Below are 27,613 nucleotides of genomic sequence, written 5' to 3'. Positions count from 1 at the left end.
TTATATTCATACATTACATACAAACTCATATATTTCAGATGTTTATTTTGTTTAATTTTGATGATTACAAATGACAACAAATGAAAATCTCAAATTCATCATATCAGAAAATTAGAATATTACTGAAGACCAATAAAAACAAAGGATTTATAGAAATGTTGGCCAACTGAAAAGTATGAACATGAAAAGTATGAGCATGTACAGCACTCAGTATTTAGTTGGGCCTCCTTTGGCCTGTATTACTGCAGCAATGCGGCGTGGCATGGAGTCGATCAGTCTGTGGCACTGCTCAGGTGTTATGATAGCCCAGGTTGCTCTAATAGTGGCTTTTAGCTCTTCTGAATTGTTGGGTCTGGTGTATTGCATCTTCTTCTTCACAATACCCCATAGATTTTCTATGGGGTTAAGGTCAGGAGAGTTTGCTGGCCAATTAAGAACAGGGATACCATGGTCCTTCAACCAGGTACTGGTAGCTTTGGCACTGTGTGCAGGTGCCAAGTCCTGTTGGAAAATGAAATCTGCATCTCCAAAAAGTTGGTCAGCTGCAGGAAGCATGAAGTGCTCTAAAACTTCCTGGTATGTGGCTGCGTTGACCCTGGACCTCAGAAAACACAATGGACCAACACCAGCAGATGACATGGCACCCCAAACCATCACTGACTGTGGAAACTTTACACTGGACTTCAAGCAACGTGGATGAAGTGCCTCTCTTCTTTTCCTCCAGACTCTGGGACCTTGATTTCCAAAGGAAATGCAAAATTTACTTTCATCAGAGAACATGACTTTGGACCACTCACCAGCAGTCCAGTCCTGTTTCTCTTTAGCCCAGGCAAGACGCTTCTGACGCTGTCTGTGGTTCAAGAGTGGCTTGACACAAGGAATGCGACAGCAGAAACCCATGTCTTTCATACGTCTGTGTGTGGTGGTTCTTGAAGCACTCACTCCAGCTGCAGTCCACTCTTTGTGAATCTCCCCCACATTTTTGAATGGGTTTTGTTTCACAATCCTCTCCAGGGTGCGGTTATCTCTCTTGCTTGTACACTTTTTTCGACCACATCTTTTCCTTCCCTTCGCCTCTCTATTAATGTGCTTGGACACTGAGCTCTGTGAACAGCCAGCCTCTTTAGCGATGACCTTTTGTGTCTTGCCCTCCTTCTGCAAGGTGGCGATGGTCGTCTTTTGGACAACTGTCAAGTCAGCAGTCTTCCCCATGATTGTGTAGCCTATAGAACTAGACTGAAAGACCATTTAAAGGCTTTTGCAGGTGGTTTGAGTTAATTAGCTGATTAGAGTGTGGCACCAGGGGCCATCAATTTTGAACCTTTTCACAATATTCTAATTTTCTGATATGATGAATTTGAGATTTTCATTTGTTGTCATTTGTAATCATCAAAATTAAACAAAATAAACATCTGAAATATATGAGTTTGTATGTAATGTATGAATATAATATACAAGTTTCACTTTTTAAATGGAATTACTGAAATCAATCTACTTTTTCATGATATTCTAATTTTATGACCAGCACCTGTAATTTCCACTGTTATGCTGATGATACCCAGCTATATCTGTCTATAAATCCAGATGAAGCTAACCCATTACATAGATTACAGGCATGTCTTGAAGACATAAAAACCTGGATGACTCTTAACTATCCTGGCTTCTCTTCATCTGGCTTCCTGTTCAGCCTGTGGATGACATCCTCCACCAGAGACCCAGCTGAGGGTCCAAGCTAACCGCTGGTAGCTTAGCTAGCTGTAATTCTGGTTCCATAAATCCAGAACTGGGACACAGTGTTCATCAAGCCTAGCCTGTTTGCCTTTTTTCCCCAGTTTTGACTCAAAAATGGCTTCCTGTTAAATCCAGAATAGAATTTAAAATCCTCCTTCTCACATATAAAGCCTTAAATGGCCAAGCTCCATCTGATATCAGAGATCTGATTGTTCCTTATGTTCCTAACAGAGCACTTCGCTCTCAATCTGCAGGTTTACTAGTGGTTCCTAGAATTTCTAAAAGTAGAATGGGAGGCAGATCTTTTAGTTATCAGGCTCCTCTCCCGTGGAACCAACTACCAGTTTTAGTCCGTGAGGCAGACACCCTGTCTACTTTTAAGGCTAGGCTTAAAACTTTCCTTTTTGATAAAGCTTATAGTTAGGGTGGCTCAGGTTATCCTGAGCCATCTCTATAGTTATGCTGCTATAGGCTTAGACTGCTGGAGGACATAGGGACCCCTTTTTCATCATTCTGCTTCATTCTATTTCTGACCAGATTAGCTGCACCAGGGGGGCTGAAGGTCTGGGTTGTCAGGAACACTGAACTGATCTATGGTGACGGTATCAGTTGCAGTTCTATTTTTGAGCTAAAAGCTAAAAACAAAAAGATACGCTAACCCTAGAAGTAGAGCAGGATCTCCAGATCATGGAGCTCAGCAGACAGAGGATCCATGGAGGACTAATAAGCAGGACAGGAAAATAAGATGAAGACTTTCTGAGTTTAGTAACGTTTTTATTGGCATTTCTGAAGAAGACCATTTTACAACAGATTTAATAAATCATACTTCTAGAGAAAGGGAGAGAGCAAAAGTATCATTCTACCAACTGCTGTCTTGCTTCTTATATCAACAAGCAAACTATTCACCATAGGAAAAAAAAAAAAAAAAAAAAAAAAAGTTTAAACTCAACATCCAGGGTTTGTGTCATTTATTCATTCAGGAACAGAAAGGACAGTTTAACATGTTTTACCTTTCATTTGGTAAAAGGATGAAATCATTTAGTAGTGAGGAAGAAGAAAGGATCTGTTACCTCAGACAGAAAATACCTTCCCACCGTCTGCAGAGGGTCAAAGGTCGATAAACTGATGGAGGGGGGGAAAGAAAAGCCCAAACATTTCCCAACTGGAATCTTATGATTTATACACATGAAAATATAGATCACACAGCTGCCTGTAGATCTATACGCTCCGTTACATAGATAGTGATGATGGAAGAGAAGACCGTCGCTCGTCCAGGAAGAGACATCAGGTTGTCCTGGCAACCAACAGCAGATCGGGGCGGGGAGGCGGTGACTTAGAACCCTGCAGACGAGAACAGACAGAGGAGGTCATCAGTCAGAGACGAGGTCCTCTGGAGGACAAGGAAGTCCAACAGACAGATGGACAGAGACAGACAGACCGATGGACAGAGAGAGAGGACATGGTAGAAGCGCAGGTCTCATGGTTGGACCAACAGAGCGCAGCAAAGATGGCGTCTCCCCATCCATGGGGGGGAGCTTCCTAGAGAGCAGAGCATGCTGGGAGTTTCTGGAGCCAAACTGATGAAAGCATCAGATAGCAGAGCTCCATCAATCTGCTGCTGACATCAGGACTGAAGGAGCCATGAGGACAGCAAGCTTCCTGACGACCTCCCATGGATCTAACCAGGCAGCCAGCAGCAGAAGGACCTCCTGCTGTCTCCATTCAGCACCTCCTCCCATGGATCTAACCAGGCAGCCAGCAGCAGAAGGACCTCCTGCTGTCTCCATTCAGCACCTCCTCCCATGGATCTAACCAGGCAGCCAGCAGCAGAAGGACCTCCTGCTGTCTCCATTCAGCACCTCCTCCCATGGATCTAACCAGGCAGCCAGCAGCAGAAGGACCTCCTGCTGTCTCCATTCAGCACCTCCTCCCATGGATCTAACCAGGCAGCCAGCAGCAGAAGGACCTCCTGCTGTCTCCATTCAGCACCTCCTCCCATGGATCTAACCAGGCAGCCAGCAGCAGAAGGACCTCCTGCTGTCTCCATTCAGCACCTCCTCCCATGGATCTAACCAGGCAGCCAGCAGTTGAGGATAGGTTCTCCTATCTGCAGGAATACTCAGACAGCTCTGGGTGGCTGGGCGTAGCATCATCATCATCATCATCATGATCTCCTCTGGAAGGGGAGAGAAGGGAAACAGGTGGAGGCTCTAACCTCCATCCATCCAGCTATGGCCAGGAGGTGAACCAGAGGGTGGAATATCAACACCTCCACCAATCAAAGTAGGAACCATCTACATCCCGTCCTTAATGATGGTCAGCTTCTTCTGTTGCCATGACAACAGCCCTCTGCTATCAGAGCTGATGTGGTGCTGGAGACGCCAGACAACTCTGACCTCTGGTGGAGATGTGCTCCACCCAGACGTTCCTTCAGGTTTCATGAAGCAGGTTTAACAAACTCCAGCCTAGAGTCTAAACGGATCCAGCCTAGAGTCTACACGGATCCAGCCTAGAGTCTACACGGATCCAGCCTAGAGTCTACACGGATCCAGCCTAGAGTCTAAACGGATCCAGCCTAGAGTCTAATGGATCCAGCCTAGAGTCTACATGGATCCAGCCTAGAGTCTACACGGATCCAGCCTAGAGTCTAAACGGATCCAGCCTAGAGTCTACACGGATCCAGCCTAGAGTCTAATGGATCCAGCCTAGAGTCTACACGGATCCAGCCTAGAGTCTAAACGGATCCAGCCTAGAGTCTAATGGATCCAGCCTAGAGTCTACATGGATCCAGCCTAGAGTCTACACGGATCCAGCCTAGAGTCTAAACGGATCCAGCCTAGAGTCTACACGGATCCAGCCTAGAGTCTAATGGATCCAGCCTAGAGTCTACATGGATCCAGCCTAGAGTCTACACGGATCCAGCCTAGAGTCTAAACGGATCCAGCCTAGAGTCTACACGGATCCAGCCTAGAGTCTAATGGATCCAGCCTAGAGTCTACACGGATCCAGCCTAGAGTCTAAACGGATCCAGCCTAGAGTCTAATGGATCCAGCCTAGAGTCTACATGGATCCAGCCTAGAGTCTACACGGATCCAGCCTAGAGTCTAAACGGATCCAGCCTAGAGTCTACACGGATCCAGCCTAGAGTCTAATGGATCCAGCCTAGAGTCTACACGGATCCAGCCTAGAGTCTAAACGGATCCAGCCTAGAGTCTACACGGATCCAGCCTAGAGTCTACACGGATCCAGCCTAGAGTCTACACGGATCCAGCCTAGAGTCTAAACGGATCCAGCCTAGAGTCTAATGGATCCAGCCTAGAGTCTAAACGGATCCAGCCTAGAGTCTACACGGATCCAGCCTAGAGTCTACACGGATCCAGCCTAGAGTCTACACGGATCCAGCCTAGAGTCTAAACGGATCCAGCCTAGAGTCTAATGGATCCAGCCTAGAGTCTAATGGATCCAGCCTAGAGTCTAATGGATCCAGCCTGTGGAGATCAGAAATAAATTCCTAGAAATCCAGAATGTTTGTTCTAGAAGTGGAAACTGTCAGTTTGTTCGAAATGGTCATTTAGACAAAGAAAACATTTTTTTTTTTAGATATCAGGAATACACATTCAGTAAAACTAGTACATATCAAAACGGCTTGCCATAGGCTGCTGTGGCCACGATAACATTACGGGATAATTTCTTGACTGGTAGTAGATCAATTAATCTATTTAGGTTAAATCTTAAGTAATTCCTTTTCCCCGCTGGAATTAATGAATCTATTTTCTATATTATTTATATGTGTAATCTGAAAATAATCTCAGTATTTCTTCATGTTCTGTAAATATAACTAAATAAAAATAAAATGATCCACATTTCTCTCATATTAAACAAACCAAAAACCAGTAATCTCCTATCCTGTTACTGAGTTGTAGAATCCTCTCCCTATAAATACTTAATTCTTTGTGAATTAACTCCGATCATTCTTTAATGAGATCCTCCTCACACAGACACAAAATGTTTGTTTTTAAAAGCTATTCTGTCTAACGGACCTAGTGAATGATTCATTCTTGTTTTTTTATGCACAAAATTGGCTGTAAGGAGAGCAGAGCCAGAGGACTCAGAGTTTACTGAGGAAAACCTGCTGCTGACCAGGTTAGCTCTGGGAGGATGTTACTATGCCAACAGAGGATGAGGAAAAAAAGTCAGAGTTTCCCTGATTTCAGGTTGAAATAACGTAGAGTTTTCAGTAAACCTGCTTCTTGAAACGGAGCCCTGAGGAGCTCCTAATAGACCTGCAGGAGATCCAGAACCATCGGCTGACTTCAAGTTGGAGTCAAAGGGAAAGATCCAGAACAGGAAACAAGTCAACAGGTCTGGAGGAAAACCTGAAACCATTTAGCTTCAAAAAACCAAACAAGATCTTCAAAGACCTTGAAACCACATAAAAATTCAAACGTTCATAAGAGGCAACAAACCCTTTAGAAACTGTTAGCTCCTGGCTCATAGATGGCGCTAAGCTAACCTTGGTTTGGACCAATGAATTGTTCTCGTAGACGTTACCAAGGATGGAAGGCCTCACAGCCAAAGGAGAACAACAACAGGTCATCATCCAGGTCACAGGTCCCTGCCTGGTACAGCAACAGCCCAGCTGCTGGTAGCAGGATCTACAGCCTGACAGGCAGAGAGGCTTCACCCCTACGGACACAATCAGCCTGCTGCTCCTGGTTCCAACAAACACCCGCTTCAAACTCCACTCTAGACTTGTTAGGCGGTGGACTTCATCAACCTGGAAGGAGAGAAGCTGAGACCAGAGCTGAGTAATAATCCCAGATCTACTGAGGTCACCAGAGCCTCCAAGAAAATTCAGGTCCACTACATGTGATGAGTGAAGCTTTAGGTGAGATCAGCCCGTTACAGAGAGAAGACATTTAAAGATCAGAGAGAATGTGGAAGAATCAGCCTAGAATATCTGCTGGAAGGCCCTAATCCAGCCAAACACACAAACACCAGAAAAAAGGGAAATAAAGTTAGTAGTCAAATTCCCCAAGGACGTCTTTGCTTCTACAAGGTCGACCAATTGTCCCTTTTCTTCCCTTCTCTTGTTTGTTTTCCTGATGTTCATCTGATGATCATCAGGTAGAAACTGCCTGGCCCAAAAAGTCACAGCCTGGATTCTGTCCTTAGAGCAGAGGTCTGTAACCACAGCAGACCATGAGATGATGCAGGAAGCATCTCTGGAGGCGGCCGCTCCCACACAGCTGCAGCTTAGAAGCTCAAACTCTTCAGTCACTGCTTCAATGATGTCAGTCTACATGTGAACGCTGGGCTGGCCAGGACCAGCATCTCCTGAGGAGACAGGAGGCCCCACCAGAGGGCCAACAGTGTGATAGGAGATACCTCTGGTTTATAAGGCTGCCTCCTATCCTCATCCTCCCTCTAGAAGGTCCCTGAAGGCTGCCTTCTGTCTCCATCCTGTGTTTCAGGATGCTGCCAGTGGGGGCGCCATGCCCCACGCTGGTTCAGTCAGCCCAGTAAACTCTAAGCTTTATTAACTTCCTACTTCCTGTCTGTCAGAGAGCTGGCTGAACCCATCAGGTCCAGGAGGATCTCCTCCTCTTCCTCATCCAGCATCAGGCCAAAGATCAGGCTTTTAGTTTACTACTAATGATGCTAATTGGCGCTATATAAATAAACTGAATTGAATTGAATTAATTATGGATAAATTAATGACTAACTGATCCAATAACCAATGATTGATAAGCAGCCATTTTCCCTCAAACCAGACCTTTCTCTCTAATCTTTCCAGAACATTAAAGGTTTAATATGGAGGCAGCTGACTGCCTCCATATTAAACTGTCCTGATTTCCACTGAACAGAGACGTAGATCTATCATTAATAGACAGGGTATGTCACTGCGATATGCTGGCAGCATGAAGTGGACGCTAACTGTGAGCTAGCTCTCTGTTCCATCAGTCATTAATTGGTTCTGGTTCCTCTCAGAGGAAGGAAGGCTGGAACTGGAGCTTCTCTCTCCTGGGCTAACTGCTAGCATACAATGTTAGCTCCTCTGCGTGGCTAAACGGGTCAGAACTGATCTGTGTTTCTATTAACCAACAGGACAGAGGATCTGGACCCATTCATACTGCTACAGGGTCGCCCTCTGGTGGACACTAACAGAAACTCCTCCTCAGACGAACTAATAATCAGATGGATCCAATAAGAATCAACCAATGACATCCAGAGAATAATCTGTTTAGATCCTAATCAGAGCTTCAGAATAAGCTGGTTTATCAATCTGAAGCTTTCATCTCTGTCCCTCCTTCTGCTGCATCTTCCCTGCATGAGGCTGAAGAACCCAGTCTGACCTAAACCATCTGAAAACGCACTTTATTCATCAACAACATCTGCAGGTATTAAAGCAATACTAGTTTAATAAAGGCTGATATTCTTATCGTCATGATGGAATGTGATGAACCGATGGGATTTAGGGTTGCTAGGCAACGTTCACAGGGAAAATCTAGAAGTAATCCAGATGTTTGGCTCCTTTGAAAGCAAACCTTTATCACAGGCAGCCCAGTGATTGGATCTGGAGCGATGGGATAAAAAGTCTGGACTTAATGACCTATTTGATAAATGGAAGGAAAACATGGGAAAATGCTGAGGACTTGGATAAACGGCTGGATCTGCAGCTAAAACACTGGATGAATCCAGCCCCTCAGCAGCGGCCCACATTTAAAGGAGAGGCCCCTTGGCGTGTGACTTTTTGAGCCAGGCAGAGTCTGTTCCACAGATTAAGGCCTGATGCTGCAGAAAAACTCAATGAATATATGAGCAATTGGTGTCTGTAAAAAACGTCTCTTGGCTGTTTGCTACTAACCTTTCAAGTTAGGCTTGGATTTGTCAGTTTGCTTGCCTGTGGGGGTTTGCGCCTGCTGGCCTTGTCCCCCTGAAGAGGCCCCTTGCTGTGCAGCTTTCTGTTTCAGCATGGTCCAGTCAAACGTGTAGTCGTACTGGTGGTTCAGAGTCCTGCAGAGAGAAAACATCAGGTTACCCTTTATTACCTGGAACACCTTCTAGCTGCTCTAGAATCCAGCTTAGATGATCTTAGCCTTGAGCTAAAGGAACCATCGGCGGATCCTCTGATAGGCCACGAGCTTAAAATGGTCCTCGGTTGGAGCCAAGGGACCCAAAGGTGGGTGGCGCGGTCTGACCATCAGCAGGTAGTCAGCACTAACGCCAAGGAAAGCTGGCTGAGGGCCCATTAGAGCAGGTTGGAGCGCAGCAGCTGCTCGTTCAGGTGGAGCATGGCGACCGTGGGTGTAGTGTTACCTTCCTGTGAGGATTTACCTGAAGAGGATGCGGAACAGCTGGCGCAGGTACATGTAGTCTGGAGCCTCTTCGAAGCGCAGCCCGCGGCAGTAGTTCAGGTACATGGCAAACTCTGCTGGGAAACCCTGCAGACACAGTTAGGGAGGGAGGGGGTCAGAACAACGGCCTCGGAAGGGATTATTCACACTGATGGACGGTTCCTGCTCCTGAACCTCCTAGAGGAACCAAAACCCAGAACCCTGGACGGTTCCTCACTCCGGAACCTCCTAGAGGAACCAAAACCCAGAACCCTGGACGGTTCCTCACTCCGGAACCTCCTAGAGCAGGGGAGTCAAACTGGTTCCAGAAAGGGCCGTGTGGCTGCAGGTTTTCTTTCCAACCAAGCAATAGCATCAGACTCCAGTCACCTCATCAAGGGAGTCCAATCTGAACATGATGACTTGATGAGATGAATGGAGTCTGATGCTATTGTTTGGTTGGAAAGAAAACCTGCAGCCACACGGCCCTTTCTGGAACCAGTTTGACACCTGTGTCCTAGAGGAACCAAAACCCAGAACCATGGACGGTTCCTCACTCTGGAACCTCCTAGAGGAACCAAAACGCAGAAGGGAATAAGAGATTTAAAGGAGACCCGTCTCACCTTACAGAGGACCTCCACAGGCGTAGACATCTTCTTTTCTGATATCTTCTCATACTTCTGCTTCTTTGTGGCAGCCTTGGAAAAAAACAACAGAGCCCAAAAATCAAACAGTGGTACCACAGAACCGCTGTGGTTAGAAGTTATCCATCGGTTCACCATCAATCTTATGGAGATGGAGATTATATTATAAATGAGGGTGATGGCCAAAAGGTATTTCCACCTCAAAGACTTTGGAGTTCATCCCTCCAAGTCAGTGACTGGATGATCTGATTGATCTGGATCTATAGACCAGACCCATAGAAATAAACTGAGAAGAATTTTACTATTTAGCCTCTAAATTAACATAAACGTGCCATTCCATTAACCCAGTAATGCCAAATGTATCATATTTGATACATACGGTTTCTGAAATGTTTTGTGTCTGACACCTTTTGCATAATTTAATGGTAAAAACTTTGCTCAAAATCCTATTGTACACAATCAGATCTACCTGATAAAAGTCAGTAGAAGACTACACAAAAAATATTCTTGACTTATTGCATAGTCTATTTATATGACTTATTGCATATTCTTTTTACATATTTTGTTAAAAGGGCAAATAAGGAATTCAAACCAAAAAAAAGTAATTTTTTGTTTTGTTTTATTCTTGGATTGGGCTTTAAACGGTTAGAAAAAAAGACATTAAAATAAGTTTAAATGACAAATCTAAGTAACATTTTGATTTCCTACGGACTAAATAACATAGAACTATCTTCATTTTTTTTTTTTTTTTTTTTGCTGCTGGAGGTTTCTTGCTGTTCAAAGCATGCTTAATGTGAGGGATTGCTGAAGAATCAATGAGTCGATGCAATCAACTGGTTTTCATTTGAACCTTTAATCTGACCGGATGATCTGATTGAGTTTTCTCTATAAAGTGAGCTGAGATCAGCCATTCTGATTAGTTTAACCTTTGGGATTCCAAAGGTCAGAGCTGCTTCTGATTGGTCTGCAGCTCAAGGCTGAGACAAAAAAAAATAAAACATTTTCTTTACAAGTAACTGATCAGTTAAAGTGAAGGTTGTGGAAAAAACCAACAGCGAAGGCTTAGAAAGGCGAGCTGAAGCTCAGGAAGTGGAAACCAGTGAATAAAAACATGAAAGACGGATTCTTCCTACCTTTAATCCTTGCCAAGGCAGACTGGTTCTGTTGAAGTACATCAGCACGTAGCCTAGAGACTCCATGTCGTCACGGCGACTGCAAACAACAGCACATCCAGACATAAACTCATGCATGCAGAGAGGCGCTAAACATTACTGCCAGGGTTTAATAAAGCTACGCAGCAACAATGGCTGCTGGAATCCAACAGAGGGAGCTGAGTGGATCATGGCCACAGCAGACAACCCAGGAAGGAAAGTTCCTGGAGAAGGTTTCTGCTGTAAACTCCCCGCAGCCCGTCTCAACCAATCAGAAAGGAGGATTCAGAGCGCTGCAGTGAAAGTGACGGATGGACAAACCTCTGTTCAATGCCCAGGTGTGCGTTGATGGAGGCGTAGCGTGCGGTCCCCGTCAGGTTCTTGTCTTCTCTGTAGGGGATGTGTTGCCGTGTACGATTGTCTCTGTACTTCTTTGCCAAACCAAAGTCAATAAGGAACAACTGAGGGAGAGAACAGAGAGCAACATGTTGCCTTTAGTCACAGAGGAAGCCCTGAATCAAAGATCAACACACTGGAGATAAACTGTTTTCTGTCACTGTGAGTAAATGTAGGAGCTTTATGATGGGAACCGGATAGACCTGATTTTTAAAGGCTGTTCAGCTGAAGGCAAAATGCTTCACATAAAAAGAAGGCAGAGTAACTTTCCCACCATTGGTGCTGCTACTCTAACTGAAATCCATTAAGTAATGGAGGGTAACAAAAAGCATATAAGATATCTGAGGTTTCCTGATATATCAGAATATATCTATCATTAACCACCAGATTACACCAAGCTTAAAAAGCAGCTGAGTGTTTCTATCAGCAGCCTTACATGCAGGCCCATTAACTCATCTAAAAGTGATCCGTTTTTGGCTGTGAGTTTTCACTAATATCTCTATCAAATATCCTGTCAACTAGCAACTGTCTGTCCCAGCTGGGGGGCTAAAGAGTGCTACGTCTGCTGCTCCTCTGAATGCTGTAAACCCTAAAGAGTGCTACGTCTGCTCCTCCTCTGAATGCTGTAAACCCTAAAGAGTGCTACGTCTGCTCCTCCTCTGAATGCTGTAAACCCTAAAGAGTGCTACGTCTGCTGCTCCTCTGAATGCTGTAAACCCTAAAGAGTGCTACGTCTGCTGCTCCTCTGAATGCTGTAAACCCTAAGGAGTGCTACGTCTGCTGCTCCTCTGAATGCTGTAAACCCTAAAGAGTGCTACATCTGCTCCTTCCCTGAATGCTGTAAACCCTAAAGAGTGCTACGTCTGCTCCTCCTCTGAATGCTGTAAACCCTAAAGAGTGCTACGTCTGCTCCTCCTCTGAATGCTGTAAACCCTAAAGAGTGCTACGTCTGCTGCTCCTCTGAATGCTGTAAACCCTAAAGAGTGCTACGTCTGCTGCTCCTCTGAATGCTGTAAACCCTAAGGAGTGCTACGTCTGCTGCTCCTCTGAATGCTGTAAACCCTAAAGAGTGCTACATCTGCTCCTTCCCTGAATGCTGTAAACCCTAACGAGTGCTACGTCTGCTCCTCCTCTGAATGCTGTAAACCCTAAAGAGTGCTACGTCTGCTGCTCCTCTGAATGCTGTAAACCCTAAAGAGTGCTACGTCTGCTGCTCCTCTGAATGCTGTAAACCCTAAAGAGTGCTACGTCTGCTGCTCCTCTGAATGCTGTAAACCCTAAAGAGTGCTACGTCTGCTCCTCCCCTGAATGCTGTAAACCTTAAAGAGTGCTACGTCTGCTGCTCCTCTGAATGCTGTAAACCCTAAAGAGTGCTACGTCTGCTGCTCCTCTGAATGCTGTAAACCCTAAAGAGTGCTACGTCTGCTGCTCCTCTGAATGCTGTAAACCCTAAAAAGTGCTACGTCTGCTCCTCCCCTGAATGCTGTAAACCCTAAAGAGTGCTACGTCTGCTGCTCTCCTGAATGCTGTAAACCCTAAAGAGTGCTACGTCTGCTGCTCCTTCCCTGAATGCTGTAAACCCTAAAGAATGCTACGTCTGCTGCTCTCCTGAATGCTGTAAACCCTAAAGAGTGCTACGTCTGCTCCTCCTCTGAATGCTGTAAATCCTAAAGAGTGCTACGTCTGCTCCTTCCCTGAATGCTGTAAACCCTAAAGAGTGCTACGTCTGCTCCTCCTCTGAATGCTGTAAATCCTAAAGAGTGCTACATCTGCTCCTTCCCTGAATGCTGTAAACCCTAAAGAGTGCTACGTCTGCTCCTCCTCTGAATGCTGTAAATCCTAAAGAGTGCTACATCTGCTCCTTCCCTGAATGCTACGTCTGCTGCTCCTCTGAATGCTGTAAACCCTAAAGAGTGCTACATCTGCTCCTTCCCTGAATGCTGTAAACCCTAAAGAATGCTACATCTGCTGCTCTCCTGAATGCTGTAAACCCTAAAGAGTGCTACGTCTGCTCCTCCTCTGACTGCTGTAAACCCTAAAGAGTGCTACGTCTGCTCCTCCTCTGAATGCTGTAAATCCTAAAGAGTGCTACGTCTGCTCCTCCTCTGAATGCTGTAAACCCTAAAGAGTGCTACGTCTGCTCCTCCTCTGAATGCTGTAAATCCTAAAGAGTGCTACATCTGCTCCTTCCCTGAATGCTGTAAACCCTAAAGAGTGCTACGTCTGCTCCTCCTCTGAATGCTGTAAATCCTAAAGAGTGCTACATCTGCTCCTTCCCTGAATGCTGTAAACCCCAAAGAATGCTACGTCTGCTGCTCCTCTGAATGCTGTAAACCCTAAAGAGTGCTACATCTGCTCCTTCCCTGAATGCTGTAAACCCTAAAGAATGCTACATCTGCTGCTCTCCTGAATGCTGTAAACCCTAAAGAGTGCTACGTCTGCTCCTCCTCTGACTGCTGTAAACCCTAAAGAGTGCTACGTCTGCTCCTCCTCTGAATGCTGTAAATCCTAAAGAGTGCTACATCTGCTCCTTCCCTGAATGCTGTAAACCCTAAAGAGTGCTACGTCTGCTCCTCCTCTGAATGCTGTAAATCCTAAAGAGTGCTACATCTGCTCCTTCCCTGAATGCTGTAAACCCCAAAGAGTGCTACGTCTGCTGCTCCTCTGAATGCTGTAAACCCTAAAGAGTGCTACATCTGCACCTTCCCTGAATGCTGTAAACCCTAAAGAGTGCTACGTCTGCTGCTCCTCTGAATGCTGTAAACCCTAAAGAGTGCTACATCTGCTCCTTCCCTGAATGCTGTAAACCCTAAAAAGTGCTACGTCTGCTGCTCCTCTGAATGCTGTAAACCCTAAAGAGTGCTACGTCTGCTGCTCCGCTGAATGCTGTAAACCCTAAAGAGTGCTACGTCTGCTGCTCCGCTGAATGCTGTAAACCCTAAAAAGTGCTACGTCTGCTGCTCCGCTGAATGCTGTAAACCCTAAAAAGTGCTACGTCTGCTCCTCCTCTGAATGCTGTAAACCCTAAAGAGTGCTACGTCTGCTGCTCCTCTGAATGCTGTAAACCCTAAAGAGTGCTACTTCTGCTGCTCCGCTGAATGCTGTAAACCCTAAAAAGTGCTACGTCTGCTCCTCCTCTGAATGCTGTAAACCCTAAAGAGTGCTATGTCTGCTGCTCCTCTGAATGCTGTAAACCCTAAAGAGTGCTACTTCTGCTGCTCCGCTGAATGCTGTAAACCCTAAAAAGTGCTACGTCTGCTCCTCCTCTGAATGCTGTAAACCCTAAAGAGTGCTACGTCTGCTGCTCCTCTGAATGCTGTAAACCCTAAAGAATGCTACGTCTGCTCCTCCTCTGAATGCTGTAAATCCTAAAGAGTGCTACGTCTGCTCCTCCTCTGAATGCTGTAAACCCTAAAGAATGCTACGTCTGCTCCTCCTCTGAATGCTGTAAATCCTAAAGAGTGCTACATCTGCTCCTCCTCTGAATGCTGTAAACCCTAAAGAATGCTACGTCTGCTCCTCCTCTGAATGCTGTAAATCCTAAAGAGTGCTAAGTCTGCTCCTTCCCTGAATACTGTAAACCCTGATTAGTCAGCAGGACAGGAAGTGAATTGCCTTTGAGCAGAGATGGAAAATCGACACCAGACTGAACTCTCTTTTACTAGGGTTGTTTTAGACAGTTATCTCAAAGGGTTCCTTTTTCATATTTATGGAAAGAGATAATGAAAATGTTCAGCTTGAAGCTCTCCAAGAACATTCCTTTTTCTTCTGTTTGAAGATTTTTTAACTATCAAATTTCAGCTTCTACTAAGCGCATCAGGGCCGACACTTCCTCACTAAGTTTTATGATGTTCCTCAGATTAATCAGATCCTTAATTATTTACAGATCAATATGGTCTATATAAGAGGGGACTTAAAACAAAGTGAAAACTTGAAGTTGTGGTAAATGAGATTTGGATGCAACAGGTGAGCAACCACACATGTCCTCACAGATATTTTGGTTCTGGCAGAAATCGCCGTCCTGGAGGCTCAGTCTCCAACTCCATTAGCATTGCAGCTATTCTTACCATTCTACCTTCCTTTCTACTCAGAAAACATTTCTCTATTAACTAGGAAAAAACCTGGTTTAATCTAGCCACTACTTTACAGAGCTAATCTCCATTTTGTAAAAGGGTATAAGGGTAAACATGTTTAATCCGAGGTCTTTAAATGAGGCCTTGAATTTCTTTAAACAGAGCGACACAAATGATTCCACTGAGATCAGCTGAAGGGTTTTTATTTATTTTCTAACCTCACATTTCCTGTAACAACACCACGTCATCACGGCAGGGATGGGGGGTGGATAACGCTCTCCCTCCTGAGCCTGATCCCTGGAAGAACATAACCCCCCCACCTCGTGCTGGCTGAAACTGTTTTACCTTCTGCGAGATATCAGAGCGACTAAGCGTAGGAGCGCCATCTACAGGGCTGGAGTTAGAAAGGCCGCATCTTATTCTTACCAAAACCTGAACACCTCGTGGTTTCTGAATTTTTTTATTGATTAAATCCGTAGCCAGAATGCCGATATTTCAGGATTTTTATTTCTCGAAGCATGCAGTTTTCATAAAGTTTGACAGGTAAATCTGACCAGTCGACTACTAAGGATTCAGCTGAGCTGTTAAGACATCAACTAGGCTAATAAAAACCAGAGTGGAACACAGGGAAAGATAATGACCTGATGACGGCCATCACTGATTCATTCAGTTCATCTCATTAGGGTCCATCTTTAATCAAGGAGGAAATAACGTTTACGTTAGAAAATCAAAGAGTTAATTGGACGTAGGCTTTTAGGTGCTTTGCAGAAAAACATCCATGGCTTTAGACTACAGCCAATATGTTTTAGGAGAGTTAACTATGTGGTGACAGCATGAGCATGAAGTGGATTAAACGGCAGGACATCGATGCACGGAAGGAAACTTTAACATCTCAACTAGCAACCTAAAGCCTTTTAGGTGAAACAAGTTTACTTCTGCTGATGTTCTAAGTGACAAGATTGAACATCTAAACTTACTGTGAGAGCGAGATGCATTAGGCTTACCGAACACAAGGAGTCAATGACTACAGAACCTGGAGCTGGGGTTCATCAGTACAAAAACAAAAAGGGAACCCCTCATGTCTCACAGCTAAAGGATGAGAGAATACATGTGTCCAGTATTATGCCAGGTATGATGGAAGCTTGTGGACCGATGCAGTTCAAACCAACATTCAATAGCAAAGCAACAAATGCTGTTGTGAGGCAGCGGGTGTTGTGGTAAATGTCACACCTGGTTTAATCCTGAGAAAGATGGATCCTGAGAAGAGCTAACAGCCAAGCTTCTTTTCCTCTTCCCCACTGACGAGTCTAAACACTAGGGCAGACAGTAGAGGGGGAGGGGTCAAAATTAAACAGCCGCTTTCCACCTTGAGTCAAAATTAACATGAGCACAACAGGCAGTTCTGTTAGGCCCACATGGTTCTGGGTTACGTGCAACAGGCAGTGTTCTCAGCAGCTACAATAAGCATTGACTGTATGTAGAAAAGGGAGCAGAAACCTCCTGAGAAATGTCTGAGTGTGAGTGGGTGGGGCTAAAGAAAGGCTCCTATCCGTGTGATTTCAGCTTTAAAATCCACCCCCCTCCCCTCAGTGCTGCCCCACTAAGTCTCCAAAAATACAGCTTCATCATCAGGAATAAAGCAAACTGACAGCAGGGGCCTGCGGGCTGCAGGGATGGGAGGAATATGTGACCGAAGCAGCGGCCGCTCTAAACTCCTGCATTCATCAACGCTGTGGATTTACTTCACCGTGGAGCCGTCTCACTCCTTCAACCAGACGTGGGCAGCCCTGCGACCCTAACCTGGCCCGTGTTCATAGCAGCAGGATAAAAAGGGGAGGAGCTTGTTAGCCTGGAGCCTGAGCTGCAGGCCGCAGGGTGAAATGGACCCAGAGGAGCTCAGAGCTGCAGCATCCTCCCTCACTTCATCTGCCATCGGCATAACACCATCGCCATGGAGACTGAAAAACCAGGATATGAAGCAATCACCCAGAATGTTACGGTGTGTTCAGGCACAGTCCACGGTCCAGCGGTGAACTCCACACAGTGAGAGCGTTCACTGCTCCTCCATCACCTCCTGCTCCTAGATGGAGCTGAGGAGTCAGACAGCAGCACCGCATGGAGAGAGAGGAGCGGTAATCGCTGAAGATAGAACCAGCTGAACTTCTCTATGAAAACGCAACATGGCGGCCAATCAGGGACTGGATGGAGGAGAAGCTTTTCTACTTTAAATAATTTCATCCTAGAAGGACTGTTGATCATCCTCCCTCACCTCCAGCAGTCTGCCACTGCCCACTGCCCAGCATCAGGGCTTTCTGAGGGGGGAGATTTACAAGGAAGTCCTGCTGAATCAGAGCTGCTCTGGATGAACCAAAGTAGATGTTTATTCCAGGAACTGATGGTCTCCCCAAGGAGAGTCTAAGGTTGTTCATAGAGAACAATTTAGCAGCAGTCCGTGATGTTAAGGTTGACCTGGGCTTTTATCCTGATAGGAAATGCTAAGGGGTTGCCAGGGGTAACAGTAGCAGAGAATCTGGGAGGCTGGAGATTAACTAACTAAGGTCAAAATGCCCGCTGTTCTATTCAGGAATGACATCTGATGCACTAACTTTACATCAGGAAACCAGCGCAGCGCTAACACCTGCTGGGATGCTGATGTCATCCACTGAAAGTAAAAATAATAAATCAGACAAACGACAGTTTTACCTGCAGAAATGAAGCAGCTCTGAAAAAGGAGGAGCTTAATGGGTGATGGTTGACCTCTGGGTGACCTACAGAATAATCTTTAATATCTCTGAAATAACTTCACGCCGCTGTAGCTCCTCCTACCTAATGACATGGTCCAGGCTGTAAACACCGGATCTGAAAGCAGGGAGGCGAACTCCCTGCTGGAGGAACTCTCAGCGTTCTGTCTGAACGCACCAAATCGCCTTCATTCCATTAATTCAGTTTTTAGAGCGCTGGAGCTTAGGGCTGGGCGATAATTCTGGTTTTTAAAAGTCCACGATTTGAAATTTTCCTGAATCGTAAAATCAATAACTTCTCTTCTTCTGCATTCTTTTCTTGCGCCTTTGAAGTGGTTGGGCTTTGACTAGGCCAATGTGGAGCAGACTACAATGGTGTGCAGCTAACTGGTTTCAGCATCTCTGGCATCCCCTCCACAGAATGAGAGCGGCGCAGGCAGCTTTGGGAGTTCAGTGTCGGCAGCAAAAGAGAAACACGACAATAAAAGAGGCCAAACCCGCGCCGCCTGGTTTTCTTCACAGGCTGTGATCCAAAATATGAGCTGGCGAGAAGCTAATACTCTGCAGAGGCTGCACTACTAAAACTATAGACCGAAATCGACCAGCGCTCTGAAGTTGGACTCTGCTTCGTTTGCAGCTGCTGCAGACCTTTGGTCCAGTCGGTCTCTTCAGTTTATCTGCATTATATGGACATGAACTGGACCTACAAACCACCTACTGCCCAAAGGATCAATGCAGGTTTTTGACTGATCCATAATTACTGGTTTTCTCTCCTGTATTGTATATATAGTCGTTCATTTTTACTGTTCAATCATTGTTCGCTGAACATCTTACACAAGATCTATGTTATGAATATTTCAGTTTACATTCTTTTGATACGTTTATTGTTGGCTAAATATTTGTTATTTTGGACAATATATTTTTGAATAAAGTAAACCTAGTCTAAAACAATCATGTAGTTTTTAATATTTAAATACAATCATAATCGTCCAAGAAGATAAAACTTCAAGCAACACCTCCACTTCCAGCCACTGGGGACTGCTGTAGCTTCCAGGTTCAGCGCCCCCTGCAGGCCAGCTGTCTCTGGTTCTGGTATCGGCCCAGGAAGGATTTCCTGGTCAAGATGAGGAACCATTCAGCCTGTGGATGACATCCTCCACCAGAGACCCAGCTGAGGGTCCAAGCTAACCGCTGGTAGCTTAGCTAGCTGTAATTCTGGTTACATAAATCCAGAACTGGGACACAGTGTTCATCAAGCCTAGCCTGTTTGCCTTTTTTCCCCAGTTTTGACTCAAAAATGGCTTCCTGTTAAATCCAGAATAGAATTTAAAATCCTCCTTCTCACATATAAAGCCTTAAATGGCCAAGCTCCATCTGATATCAGAGATATGATTGTTCCTTATGTTCCTAACAGAGCACTTCGCTCTCAATCTGCAGGTTTACTAGTGGTTCCTAGAATTTCTAAAAGTAGAATGGGAGGCAGATCTTTTAGTTCTCAGGCTCCTCTCCTGTGGAACCAACTACCAGTTTTAGTCCGTGAGGCAGACACCCTGTCTACTTTTAAGGCTAGGCTTAAAACTTTCATTTTTGATAAAGCTTATAGTTAGAGTGGCTCAGGTTATCCTGATCTATCTCTATAGTTATGCTGCTATAGGCTTAGACTGCTGGAGGACATAGGGACCCCTTTTTCATCATTCTGCTTCATTCTATCTCTATTCTCCCACTCTGCAGAATCTATTAGTTCAATCTCTAACGTTCTGCTCTCTCTGCTTTTTCTCATAGTAGCTTCATCTGGTCTGTTCCTGTTTGGCTGTGACTCCATCCTGGAGAGAAATATCAGCTGTGCTGCTGCCATCAACACCTTTGTTTATAGATGCTGAGGATCGGCCTGTTTTTCAGTGTAGTCCTGTTTCTCTGACTGTGACTAACTGGATGTGCTCTCTTCATCCTCTGACATGGGAGCTGGCTGTTTCTGCTGGAGGTTTCTTCCTGTTCTAAGGGAGTTTTTCCTCTCCACTGTCGCTACAAGCATGCTTAGTGTGAGGGATTGCTGGAGATTCAATGAGTCGATGCAACCAGCTGGTTTTCCTTAAATAGAAAACTGAATCAATCTGACTGTATGATCTGGTGAACTGTAAAGTAACCTCAGATGACATGATGTGAATTGGAGCTATAAAAATAAACTGCATTTAACAGCATAAAACTACGATTTCCTCTGTGTGACTAAAAGGTGCTTTATTAATAACCAAACACTCCAAGCACGACACATTCACACAGATCTGTAAACAATGTGGGCGGATGTCATTCCATAGGAACAACATCAGAGGCCCTGACCATTACTTCCTGTTCCCTTTAGCTGAATTAAGAAAGGTTGGGACAGATCTGTCCCCCCGATCGGCTTCCAGTGAAGACGTCCCTCAGATCAGCCGGCTCCACCAGATGCTTTCATCTCTGACTCAAGCAAACATTCACTGCTGCATTTTTAATAGACAGGAAGTTCATGAAGGTTGATCTCGTTTCCATGGTAATTCAATGAAATGACAAAATTACAAAATGAAGAATTATGCATCAGAACAACAAAATAAAGCTTGATTTGTCCTATAAGACAATCTAATGAACCCTAAATGTCTTTAGACGGGCTGCCGGGTTTAGACGGACCCTACGCGGCCCCTAGAAGGCAGACCCTGCCGGGTTTAGAGAGGCTCTACGCGGCCCCTGGAAGGCAGACCCTGCCGGGTTTAGAGAGGCTCTATGCGGCCCCTGGAAGGCAGACCCTGCCGGGTTTAGAGAGGCTCTACGCGGCCCCTGGAAGGCAGACCCTGCCGGGTTTAGAGAGGCTCTACGCGGCCCCTGGAAGGCAGACCCTGCCGGGTTTAGAGAGGCTCTACGCGGCCCCTGGAAGGCAGACCCTGCCGGGTTTAGAGAGGCTCTACGCGGCCCCTGGAAGGCAGACCCTGCCGGGTTTAGAGAGGCTCTACGCGGCCCCTGGAAGGCAGACCCTGCCGGGTTTAGAGAGGCTCTACGCGGCCCCTGGAAGGCACACCCTGCCGGGTTTAGAGAGGCTCTACGCGGCCCCTGGAAGGCAGACCCTGCCGGGTTTAGAGAGGCTCTACGCGGCCCCCGGAAGGCAGACCCTGCCGGGTTTAGCGGGTTTAGACGGGCTCTACGCGGCACCTGGAAGGCAGAACCTGCCTGGTTTAGACGGGCTCTACGCGCCCCCTGGAAGGCAGAACCTGCCGGGTTTGGACGGGCTCTACGCGCCCCCTGGAAGGCAGAACCTGCCGGGTTTGGACGGGCTCTACGCGGCCCCTGGAAGGCAGACCCTGCCTGGTTTGGACGGGCTCTACGCGGCACCTGGAAGGCAGAACCTGCCTGGTTTGGACGGGCTCTACGCGCCCCCTGGAAGGAAGAACCTGCCGGGTTTGGACGGGCTCTACGCGCCCCCTGGAAGGCAGAACCTGCCGGGTTTGGACGGGCTCTACGCGCCCCCTGGAAGGCAGAACCTGCCGGGTTTGGACGGGCTCTACGCGGCACCTGGAAGGCAGAACCTGCCGGGTTTGGACGGGCTCTACGCGCCCCCTGGAAGGCAGAACCTGCCGGGTTTAGACGGGCTCTATGCGCCCCCTGGAAGGCAGAACCTGCCGGGTTTGGACGGGCTCTACGCGGCACCTGGAAGGCAGAACCTGCCTGGTTTAGACGGGCTCTACACGCCCCCTGGAAGGCAGAACCTGCCTGGTTTGGACGGGCTCTACGCGGCACCTGGAAGGCAGAACCTGCCTGGTTTGGACAGGCTCTACACGCCCCCTGGAAGGCAGAACCTGCCGGGTTTGGACGGGCTCTACGCGGCACCTGGAAGGCAGAACCTGCCTGGTTTAGACGGGCTCTACACGCCCCCTGGAAGGCAGAACCTGCCGGGTTTGGACGGGCTCTACGCGGCCCCTAGAAGGCAGATCCTGCCGGGTTTGGATGGGCTCTACGCGGCCCCTAGAAGGCAGATCCTGCCGGGTTTAGACGGGCTCTACTTGGCCCCAAGCAGGCAATGCTCCTCAGCCTCCACTCTGACCCCATCAAGCTGCTCCTCCTCCCTGCTCCTCAGCCTCCCCTCAGGTCTGAGGCTTTTGGTTTTCTCCACTCCTTCCGTTGATGTACAGCAGGTCCATCCAGGGAAGGGCGGCCTGTTCCCAGCATGTCAGCACTCTTCATTCCTGCTGCTGAGCAGCTCTGAAATGCCAGAACAGGCCAGTAGAACCAGTAATTGAGAACTCGCTAAAGGGGTTGGGTGGGTGGAGCCACTGCAGGGAGGGGTGGAGGTAGAAAGGCTGAGACAGAAACTGATGACAGATGCCAGACTGTTCCCGCACCTGCTGAGCGTTTCCTGGAGATCCTCTCAATCCGTCTGCAGTTCATCCAACTTCATGAAAAATAAACCCAAACTCTCCCAATCACTGACCACATCAGGTCAGGCCGGGGGCCCCGGGCCCCCATCACAGGCTCCTCCTCCTCCTGTGAGAGCTAGTTCCAGCCATGCAGTCATTTATTCTAGTTTATAGTCCAGTGTGTCTCTGAACCGGTTCCATTAGCTGCTGGTTTCACTCATTCTGTTAATAAAGGTTCAGTTACTATAGATCCTGATGCTATTCTCAGCAGAAACAGACTGACTGCTTCTTAGATTGATGCATTTGTAGAAACAGGATTTTTCAGCTCTCTTTTGTTACCTGGGGAGAGAGATGAATCGTTGGCGCATTTAACTCAGAGAACCAAACCAAGCAGCTGCTGCTGTGATTGGCTAAAGCCTGGATGATTTCTACATGAGGCTTTCCAGATCCGTTTAGTTCAGTTTCAATTCTACACGCATCAATCTGCTCTTTTTGATTGATCTAATATCTACTGATCTTTTCACCCGCTGCAACTTTACAGACAGTAGCTGGAAGGAGAAGTCGCCATCTGGCCTCTGAGGCAAAGCTAGTAGGAAGCGCCACTAAGCGCGTCCTTCGTGGCGGCGCTCGTAGCCTCCTGTGCTGCCATCCTATCTAAACACCACCAGGGGAGGAGCTGGGTGGATAAATATCCTTTATTTAAATGCGAATTTAATGGTTTCTAATTAATCCATAACTCTTTACAGCAGAGGTTCTCTAATATCTCAGCTGGAGGCGCCATCCTAATCTGGCTCCTCCTCTGACTCTCAGCATGTTGCAGTCCAATCTGCCCTTTGTTTGGTAAACTAATATTTACTGCTATGGTTTCTATGGAAACGGGTCAGATGGCCGTTCCCAAATAAAACAGATTTGTTTAGATCTCAGGTTCCTCTAAAGTTCTGATGAGGATGTTGTAGGTTTAACGCGGCGTTATTCTGACCAGATGATCCGCAGGAAGGGCTGCATCTAACCATTAGTTAGTGAATCTTTTAATCTGTTGATTGTTTTTTATTATTAATCGTTAATAATCAGATAGCCAAAGGTTCCATGAAGAAGACTTTACAGAATTAAACCAGGTGAAACTAAAACTTCTCCACTTGAGTTTATCCTAAATCCAAAATGTTTATAGATTTCATTTTCCAATCTTATAAGGGTCGCTCTGTCAGCTAAAGGCATGTTTCAGTCTCTATACTCCAGTGGATCATTAATCGATTACTGAATTAGGTAACAATTATTTCAATAATCGATTCATCGGATTAAATGCTTCAGCCCAGATGACTTCAAAAGCGTTGTCTGTGTGTATGGGAGTAAACATGGCCGATAGGGCCGGATCTGTCCCAATCTCAGCCAGAGCATCAACAACGCCATCTGAGGGTTAAAAAAAAAAGACTTCTCTCTGCATCATTGTCCACCATGGCCACCAGAAGCATCATATTATCCCCTAATGAGTATTAAAGGCGTCCAGGTGTGATGAATGCCACCTGGCCGCTCAGACACGGGTCAGATCAGGACCACAGAGCCCAGTAGGTCCCATTGGAAAGAATCAGACCTGTGTGCTTCAGACTGGCCTGAAATGATCAGAAGCAGGTTACACATGATCACTCCAGGCTGCCCAGTGTCAAACTGGAGGCCCGTGGGCCGGCCCAGGCCCCCGCTGTGATCTATAAGGCCGTCTACAGCCCAAGGAGCGGGTAATGTTAGAAAGGCGTGTCCAAACTGGCTCAAAATGAAATAACTAGAAGTCTAATTAGAAAACCAGAGCGGTGTGAAATCTGCAGCCGGCCCTTTAAGAGACTGAATGATGGAGCAAAGAGGTCTGCTCCCGCCCAGAACGGGCGCCCAGTGTTTCCACAGGCAGACTGTGGCCCCAGGCGCTGACCTAGCATGGCTCTTCAACACGCTCGCCTCTCCACGTCTCCAAACGCCGCTTTTAAAACCATCAGCAGGACTTTCTAAGATCCTCCGTCTGCTCCTAGAAACATCAGGAGGAGGAAGAGGAGCCGCAGTGGCTCTGACCGCAGCTGATCCCAGAGCAGCTATAAACAGGAGCTGCAACATGGCACCCAGTTCCTCCTGAAGCATCTATACACGGTTCAATCGGCTGAAATGACGCCGTCCATCAACATGATGGAGAGGAGGCGTGATGACATCATGCAGGCTGCTGTCGCTCTAACCCAGGTGTGTGGGGCCTGCAGCGGCGTCTTTCTGTCTGATCTAAACTCCCTGATCTCCAGGCCTGAACTCAGAGGAAGCGTCGGCCAATCAGAAAGCAGGACCTCTACAGCTATGTTATGATGACACCATGCTGGCTTACAGACACTGAGGGAGGTCAATGGGACGCTCGCCTGCTTTCATTGGTCCACAGGAACATACCTTGTTACAGTGACGGCCGATGCCCATGAGAAAGTTATCCGGTTTGATGTCTCTGTGGATGAAGTTCTTTGTGTGAACGTACTCGATTCTGCTGATCATCTGGAAGACACAAGATAAAAACACAGGTGCTGTCAGAGCGGCGTTGGTTCCATCACGGCACCGCTGGATCAGAGCGGCGCTGGATCAGAGCCTATCAGAGCGGCGCTGGATCAGAACCTATCAGAGCGGCGCTGGATCAGAGCCTATCAGAGCAGAGGAAGCTGGAATCAAACCCACAGCTTTGCCGGGCCAGGTCAGTTTTTACCCCATACTTAGCAGTGGTGGTCGGACGTCTGAGCGATGCCTGGACGGCCCGCCATCGCCGTCTAATCCCAGTTCAGGCTCTAAGCCCACGCTATAATCTGCCATAATCAGAGATGAGGGTTGAAGCGGGACGCTTTCACCTACGCAGCCCCACACACCTGAAGCCACCTACTGATTGGATTATCAGCCATATTAAGCGCGTTCAGCTGATCCACTAAGTCCCAAAAACTTAGAAAACTGAACTTCCTGTTAGCTTAAAGACAAACTGCTGGAGTCTGTGGTTCATAGTTCTAACTGGTCTACAGCCCTGCATGACCTCTGACCTGCAGGAGGCCATGAGGACCGTCCCTTCAGCTTTCTTTCCTGCTTCAAACGTTGATGTTTAAACCGAGGAGCTCGTTTCCAGACGTTGCTGTAATATTCTTACCTGATCTGCCAGCATCAGGACGGTTTTCATGGTGAAACGTCGGGAGCAGAAGTTGAACAGGTCCTCCAAGCTGGGTCCCAGCAGGTCCATGACTAGGACATTGTAGTCCTTCTCCTGGCCGTACCACCTGGGGACACAAACAGCCGTGGAAAGGGTTAGCTTAGCAGCCCCCCCTCCGCCGGATCACTTCGTGGTTCCAGACAGGAGCCAGAAAACACAGCAACAGCCAGAGGGCCCCACAGGTTGGGAGCAGCAGGGCCCCTTCAGGGAAAACATCCGCCTCTGCAGCTCCGCCGCCATTTTCTAGCAGGCATGTTGGGAAGTACCACAACAAAAGAGGAGCGGCCATTTCCAGGCGGCCTGGATCCGGCTGAGGCCTACCGAGGCCCCGCCAGCCGCTCCCCGCTAAACAAAGCCTTTCACCGGCAACACAACAGGCCCCTGAACGCCCCGGAGAACCGGATCCCGACCGGTTCTCTGGCTCCCGGAGAGAGACGCTCTTACCTGATGTGAGGGATCCCGACTCCTCCTTGGAGGATCTTGTAGAGCTTGCTTTCATAGAGCAGCTGTGGGTGTCTGGCTTTCTGCGACTCTAGCTTAACAGCTACCTCCTGAGAACGACACACAGTTATCAGAACCAGGCAGCAGGAAAACAGTTAAAACACCGAGCTGAGCCTCAATCCGCCTCAGATTAAACCATCCAGCCCAGATTAAACCATCCAGTCCAGATTAAACGACCCAGGCTTACCTCTCCGTTTGTGATGTTGATCGCCAGGTAAATGTCGCCGAAAGATCCCGATCCAATCTTCCGGACGAGCTTGTACTTCCCACCGACTATGAACTCAGCTTTGGAGCCGCTGCTGCTCGCCATGATCCCGGCTCAAACTACCGACCGAGGAGCGTTAGATCTGCGTTGGTCCGCCCAGCCCGCTTATCGGCAGGACATTCGATGGCGTTGCTGGAAAAACCAAATCTACTGATGTTTGTTCCACTCAAAGGTTTTTCTACTGTCAGAATGAGCGCACTGTCATAGCAGGACAGGGAGATTAGAGCAGAAATGGCGGCTGGAGCGGAGGCTGTAAATCCAGCTGGAGGCCTTCAACAAGAAGCTAGCGTCAGCAGGCCTAGCTTAGCATCCAGCTAGCGCTGTGGAGAGGAGCGAAAACCCAGAAAAGTGTCCTGAGTCTCGGTCACGGGGCGCTGAGGACGACGCTCCGGGCGGTGCTGATGATATTGACGGTCCTTCTTCAGTCCCCTCACTGCTTTCCGGCTAACTTTAAGAGCGCGAGCGTCCAAACGAAGCGCAGCCCACTCACTCCGCCATCTTGTCTTCTCTAGCCTTTTCTCTGCTGTTTCCGCGGAAGGCGATTAGCGCTGCTGTCTCACGGCCCCTTCAGGGACCGCTGGGAATTTCTCAACAATCAGGAACTAAAATAAATAAATAAACCAGCCGCTGGGAAAATTACTCCTAAAACAGCCCGACCTTCGCTTTATCACAGCCCACTACTGAATATTAACATGTTTCTCTGTGTCTTTATGGTAGATGAGATAAATGTGCCGCTGTAACGTATATAACGTAGAAATTATGTGTAACTGTAGTTTGTTACTATTTTAAACCTGGTTATTTTAAATTCAATTACTATGGAAATATATTATAAATACTAATGTGATTTTACGTTTTAGGATTTTCACAAATTTTTCAAAAGTAAAATAAAACTGAACTAGATCTGTGTCTGCCTCATTCCCACTGCTGCTACAGACTGCAGCTGCAGGTGTGTCTGCAGGGCCAGTTATGGACTCTCAGTTGTGTCTGCGGGGCCAGGTATGGACCCTCAGGTGTGTCTGCAGGGCCAGGTATGGACCCTCAGGTGTTTCTGCAGGGCCAGGTATGGGCCCTCAGGTGTTTCTGCAGGGCCAGGTATGGGCTCTCAGTTGTGTCTGCGGGGCCAGGTATGGACCCTCAGGTGTGTCGGCTGGGCCAGGTATGGGCCCTGAGGTGTGTTTTCGGTACCAGGTATGGAC

The 27,613-nt window shown here is 47.2% G+C and overlaps 1 protein-coding gene across 4 annotated transcripts; it reads right to left on the bottom strand.

The window, feature by feature from the left end:
- Nucleotides 1-2,488: 2,488 nt before the first annotated feature.
- Nucleotides 2,489-26,964, bottom strand: csnk1a1 (casein kinase 1, alpha 1). 4 transcript variants are annotated; one of them, XM_038276261.1, is made up of 11 exons: nucleotides 26,340-26,963; nucleotides 26,096-26,202; nucleotides 25,592-25,718; nucleotides 24,862-24,960; nucleotides 16,563-16,646; nucleotides 11,185-11,324; nucleotides 10,846-10,924; nucleotides 9,692-9,766; nucleotides 9,070-9,176; nucleotides 8,600-8,748; nucleotides 2,489-3,072 (listed from the first exon to the last, which is right to left on the bottom strand). In XM_038276261.1, exons 1-11 carry the CDS (start codon nucleotides 26,460-26,462, stop codon nucleotides 3,065-3,067), a joined length of 1,098 nt encoding a protein of 365 aa, XP_038132189.1. In that variant the 5' UTR covers nucleotides 26,463-26,963; the 3' UTR covers nucleotides 2,489-3,064. The 4 variants fall into 4 exon arrangements, with proteins under 4 accessions (XP_038132189.1, XP_038132191.1, XP_038132192.1 ...); XM_038276263.1 differs by having other exon boundaries at nucleotides 8,636-8,748; nucleotides 26,340-26,962; XM_038276264.1 differs by lacking the exon at nucleotides 16,563-16,646 and having other exon boundaries at nucleotides 26,340-26,957.
- Between the last annotated feature and the right edge of the window lie 649 nt (nucleotides 26,965-27,613).

This window comes from Cyprinodon tularosa, unplaced genomic scaffold (assembly GCF_016077235.1).
Source record: "Cyprinodon tularosa strain WSP-4 unplaced genomic scaffold, ASM1607723v1 ctg1233, whole genome shotgun sequence".
NCBI classification, from domain to species: domain Eukaryota; kingdom Metazoa; phylum Chordata; class Actinopteri; order Cyprinodontiformes; family Cyprinodontidae; genus Cyprinodon; species Cyprinodon tularosa.
Note: the sequence above shows the minus strand (reverse complement) of the source record. Positions and strands in the feature narration are given on the sequence as shown.

Coding starts and splice junctions, on each gene's coding strand:
- csnk1a1 (XM_038276261.1), bottom strand. CDS start 26,462: ATGGCGAGCAGCAGCGGCTCCAAAGCTGAGTTCATAGTCGGTGGGAAG. Junction 16,647..24,861: donor TCGGCCGTCACTGTAACAAG/GTATGTTCCTGT, acceptor TGTCTGCCCTAG/TGTTTAGACTCGTCAGTGGG. Junction 11,325..16,562: donor CTTTCTCAGGATTAAACCAG/GTGTGACATTTA, acceptor TCTCTCCCTCAG/TTGTTCCTTATTGACTTTGG.